The 5,209-nt window shown below is 39.0% G+C and overlaps 1 protein-coding gene across 1 annotated transcript in view; it reads left to right on the top strand.

Moving 5' to 3' along the window:
- Window positions 1-5,209, top strand: part of BAZ2B (bromodomain adjacent to zinc finger domain, 2B) — a gene marked incomplete at its 5' end in the record, with an annotated part of 51,662 nt that overhangs the window by 19,539 nt on the left and 26,914 nt on the right. The window contains 5 exons of the mRNA XM_008944834.1: window positions 684-749; window positions 1,413-1,457; window positions 1,717-1,743; window positions 2,962-3,027; window positions 5,199-5,209. The exon at window positions 5,199-5,209 is cut by the window's right edge and continues 145 nt beyond it. Coding sequence (XP_008943082.1) covers window positions 684-749; window positions 1,413-1,457; window positions 1,717-1,743; window positions 2,962-3,027; window positions 5,199-5,209 — 215 coding nt within the window. The remainder of the gene's footprint in view (window positions 1-683; window positions 750-1,412; window positions 1,458-1,716; window positions 1,744-2,961; window positions 3,028-5,198) is intronic.

Below are 5,209 nucleotides of genomic sequence, written 5' to 3'. Positions count from 1 at the left end.
AGTGTTGTATTTTAACAGTCACACGTGCAATTGGGAATGCAACTAAATATAACAGCTGTGAAAACCTGGACTTCCAAAGACCAGTTCAAAAATGTCTTAAAATAAATTTCTTTAAAAATCTTTACCTGCAACTCAAATCTTTATCTTCAACTCTAATCTTCCAAATGGTCACTTGAGTTCACAAATTTCTACACCAATAGTCTTGCATGTGCTAAATTTAACAGCTTAACTATTCCTTTATTGCAAAAGAAGTTTGCAAAGACAGCATGTTGAAGCAGCTCCATGCTCTGCTCTGTAGGAAGGGCAGTGGATAGCTAGCGTACACTGCTGCACTGTAGTTGCTTGCTAGTATGCCAGTAAAGATAGGTTGCTAGTTTTCAAGTCTCCATTCATGGAAAAATCAATGGTAATCTCTTTGCCACTTGTATTTTATCATTTATGTGTATATGTTCTTTCTTAGTTACAATAGCCAAGTGAAGCAATTTTGAAATTCTGACTTAATTTTTGAAAAGCAGATGAATTATAAACTGTTTGAATATGAAAGCTATGTTGAGAAAGAAATCTATTGCAACGTATGTGATGTGTGGTGATGTTCTGAATGCTTAAATGGATGTAACTTTATTGCTAGTCAGATTATTTTCAGTTGTGATGGTACTGTTGTGTGACCTGTTTTGCATGCACAGGCAAAAAAGAAAAAGAAGGAAGAAGCAGCAAATGCCAAATTATTGGAGGCCGAAAAACGGATAAAGGTTAGTTTAGAGGAGTTCCTAAAACAAAATCTGTTTTATTGTCCATAATACATGTTGATGTATAAAAGCAGTAATCTTGGAAGAATATTAATTGATAATGAAACTGTAAATAGAGATGACATATGAATAACATGGGCACCGGGCACATGTATTTATGTAAATACATGAAGCATAAACAGAGGGAAGTTTGTGTATGGGTGACAAAGAGGCAGAAATTCATGTGTACACACGTGAATGCACAGGCAGTAGTCTTTTGTGCCATTACCATGAGTTTTGCTGATGACATTTGAATAACTTCATGTGCTTGTGCACTAATGTTATTCCCAATATTCTTTTAAGCACACTGTATCAAAAAACGTAGTTCCTTCTCAAGAAGCGTAGCCTTGTCTCGGCTGTGTATGTACAGGACTATGGAACCCTTACAACCAGCAGAAAATACAGTTCATCTATGTGCTTCTGTTACTGCTTTGGCATTCTTGGTGTAATTTATCGTGGAACCTGCAACTCAATAGATGTGCTGCCATGTATACTCTGTGTGCTCCTCTGTGGTTGGTGTATGGGTGGTGGGATTCAGATGTGCTGTTTCAGCGTGGCAAAACTGTGCAGCTTGCTAGGTAAATTTTGGTAGGCACTCTAAATACACTTGTGGTCTTTAATTTTAAGGAAAAAGAGATGCGAAGGCAGCAAGCTGTTCTTCTGAAACACCAGGTTGGTATACATCCCGTGGACCCAAGACAGAATGCCAGTTGTGAACTACCACTTAAGCTATATGGTGGGGGCCGGGGGTGGAGGGGAAATTTTGGAAATACACCCTTTTAAAATTTCTGGGTTTGATTCCTGCACAGATTTTCTTTCACCTTATGATGTATTGCTTTGCTTTGGTTTTGGGGTCTTTTGGGGGATTATAAAGTGGTTTTATGACTTTGTGATTTCTGTTTCATAATGTTGTGCCAACTCTTTCTGCCAGGAGTTGGAGAGGCATAGACTAGATATGGTATGGGTATGTTTATTTTTGTACATCTAACACCGCATTGTGATTTGGTTGTGATATGGTTGTCATAGCAATGCATAAAATGTAGCACTGGCTGCTGTCATATTACATACTGCTGCATGGCTTTACAGCACAGTGCATTGCATACATCTGCTTGTCTTGTCTGTTAGGGGAAAAGAACTACATGTCTTGAACATGTGTATAAATTGAACATGGCAATAAATAAATGAGGTTTTTAACCAGAAACCTATTTTGCTGATGTCCCAATAGAAATTGGACTACCGTGTAAAATCAGAGAATAATTAATGCAAAATTAATAGGTAGTCACTTGGATAGCTTTTGCAGGCCGTGTCCCGTTCACGGTGACTTAATCCAGATATTTTAAGTACAATGTGAGTGAACCTATTTTGGAAATCAGAATGATGGCTTTCCTAAGTTTGTAAGGTATTGAGGAAATCAGTTTTCAAGTCAGTGGTAAATACGTAATGTTATAAGTATGCTATAAGTATGCAATGAAAAATTAGAATGTTATCCTAGCCACACTCAATTAGATGATAAAATTCCCATAGCCTTTACTGGGGCCAAGATTTACTCTACAGCTTTTAAGGCAAAACCCCATACTTACTGCTCTAGAATGCAGCTCCTTAATGCATTTGAAGTTCCTGACATAATTTATTGAGGGACAGGCATCAGTAAATCATGAGTAAAGCATCAGGTGTCATTGCGTATGTATATGCGCCACCTCCAGCTTGATTAAAACTGATCTAGAGCTGAGGAAATCATATTCATTTGTTGCTTGGTTACAAAAATGTTAATATTTGCGATGTTTGAAAATGAACAGTTTGAAATTTCTGCTGAATTGGCTATTGAAGAAGTAAATTACAAGTTCCGTAATAGCAGATGTAAGGTAACTGACCTGTTCCAGCCAACCATTATGCTTTTTGTTCTGCCAGCTTATGAAGGAGCATCACAACTGACCATAAGTAAATCTGTATGCTTCTTTTTTACACTGTCTCCATGTTCATTGCTTTACCTTTTTGCTTTTGATTGTTCTTGTATTTGCTTTCTAAACCTGAACTAAAACATGCACAGACTTGGCCATTCTTGTCCTATATTTAGTATTTACTGTGACTTGTCTATTAATGCTAAATTTGTTACTCAGCTTTTTTACTGATTTGGAAATGTGGATTAGTTTTGTTCTAATCTCACCTGCTTCAATAGGAACGAGAAAGGAGAAGACAACATATGATGCTTATGAAAGCCATGGAGGCACGTAAAAAAGCAGAGGTGAGTATTAACCTATGAAAGTCAACGTTTCCGTGGTGTCGTTCTGCAGTGATCTGTAGAAGAGCAGTGTCTTTGTGCCTGTCTGTATAGCTTCATTTGTATACATGGTAGTGGCAAGACAAGCAGTAGGCACAAGCTGAAGTACAGGAAATGCTCTTTTAACTTTTTTACTTTGAGGGTTATGGTTGAACACTGCACTGGCACAGGTTAGACAGGTAGCTCGTGGAGTTGCAGTCTGCTGTAGCTGATGCTGCTGGTGGGGATGATGGTGTTGGAACAGCACACACACAGCGGTGGTGGCTAGATGATCTCAAGAGATAACCTCCATCTTCAGTGATTCTGAGCAAGAAGCCAATAATTGAATAGTCACTTCAGAGTCCTTAGTTTTTCCTGGAAAGAAGGATACTGATCCACTGTAGGAAAACAGGATGTCAGGTTAAATGGTTGTATAGTATGATCCAGTGTTGAAATGATGTTCTTACTCTTAATAGAATAGTAAATGTTTATTTCAGCTAGGAATAGTAATCTGTGTAAGTAAATATGTTCATGATACTTAGCATGGTTAAGGTTTGCATTTTTAATCATAACTGCAAGTATGTTGCCACTTAAATATCTGTAGGTGGTACTTTTTTCTTCTGATTTAGAGTGTTTCTGGTTGTCAAAAACAAGAAATGCCAGTTGGTTTTGAGACCTTGACATAGGCTGAAATAAAAGGCAGTGAACATTCGAAAAAATAAGTCAGGGAGTATTTGATTTTACGTGACGTGTTACTATGTTGTGATGTTCCATACAAGGTGTGTACTGATAAGGGGAGAAAAACATGACTAAGCAGCATGTCCCTTAAGAAATCATCACAGATCTGAGGGCCTGGGTCGTCAGTACTCAGTATGGGGGATGCTTACACCTCTGCAAAGCAGTGGTTGGGCAGATGTGTGCTTCTGGATGTGACTACTTTTCTTCTGCCAGTTGAAGATTGCTGGTCCAAATGTGTTCTTTATGTCCAGTTCCAACCTTTATCATGCCTAAAATCCACTAAAGACTGTAGCAGTAGAGGTCATTATCAGCTGCTCCGTGCAGTCGTAGTGTTTGACCACAGCTATCACCAGTGGTCTAGTAATACTCAGTGTAGAATCAAACCAAAGAACAAAAACTCATGGGGCCTGACAGAACTGTGCAGCAAAGTCAGCAGTTAATGCTGTTGTACAAATGCAGCCAAGTACTGACTTACAATTAAAGCCCATATTGCCATTTATGCAAAATTGTAGTAGTACACTGAAGAAACTAAAGTGACCTCTCGGGCTGACAGAGTACTGGGGAGTGCTTCTGGGCGGTATGAACCAGCTCAGCTTGGTTCCTTAGCCCCTCTGTGTCCACAGATGAAGCGTGTCTGATGGCAGCACGTGCCATCAGAGCTCCGTCGGTCAGGGACAGGACAGGCAGCTGGAGCTCCAAACTCAGAGTTAGTCTTAGCAGGTTAGAAGGAGTGTAAGAGTATGATGGTATTCTGTGTGATACCAGTGTGGGGCATGTAGGAAGAGAAAAATAAGAGATGCTTTGCTTCTGACCTGATTATCCCTCTGTTCTTGTGGTGCACAGTAAGATAGTAATGCCTGCTCAGTTTTCAGATCGTGTGCAAAGTGCATGGCAATTCAAGGCCAGAAGTTGTGTTTTGAAAGGATCGGTTGTGGTTTCTAAGCTATTCATATCCACGTTAGGTACTACGGGAATTCTTAAACCATGTGTTGGGCAGAAAGGTCTTCTCAACTACTGCTTTCCCGAGTGGTCTCTGCTCTTCACAGATGCATATTGATGACATTTGTGTGTAAGGGGGCCTTTAAAATCCTTGCCTGGCATGTATGGCAGTTGTTTATCATATTTTCACTCAGTCACTTCTCTGAAATGGTGCTCCAAAGAACCTGTCTGTGTAAACATACTCAATATCTGCTTCCACAGGGGACAGGAAAGGAAAAAGTGAATCTTAATTTTTCTCACAAATTCCATTATTTTTTTCTATTTCTGTAGTTTCCCCCTTCCCTTTACTTGAATGCAGGTTCCTTAATTCCTGTGGTAATTACTAACATTACATAAGTAGTGTTTTTCAAATTCTTAGATTGTTCCATTTTAAGTATAGTATGTGGGGTTTATGTTCTGCCCTTTCAATTCTATTTAAGGAAAAAGAGCG

This window comes from Merops nubicus, unplaced genomic scaffold (genome assembly GCF_000691845.1).
Source record: "Merops nubicus isolate BGI_N331 unplaced genomic scaffold, ASM69184v1 scaffold20397, whole genome shotgun sequence".
Classification (NCBI taxonomy): Eukaryota; Metazoa; Chordata; class Aves; order Coraciiformes; family Meropidae; genus Merops; species Merops nubicus.
Note: the sequence above shows the minus strand (reverse complement) of the source record. Positions and strands in the feature narration are given on the sequence as shown.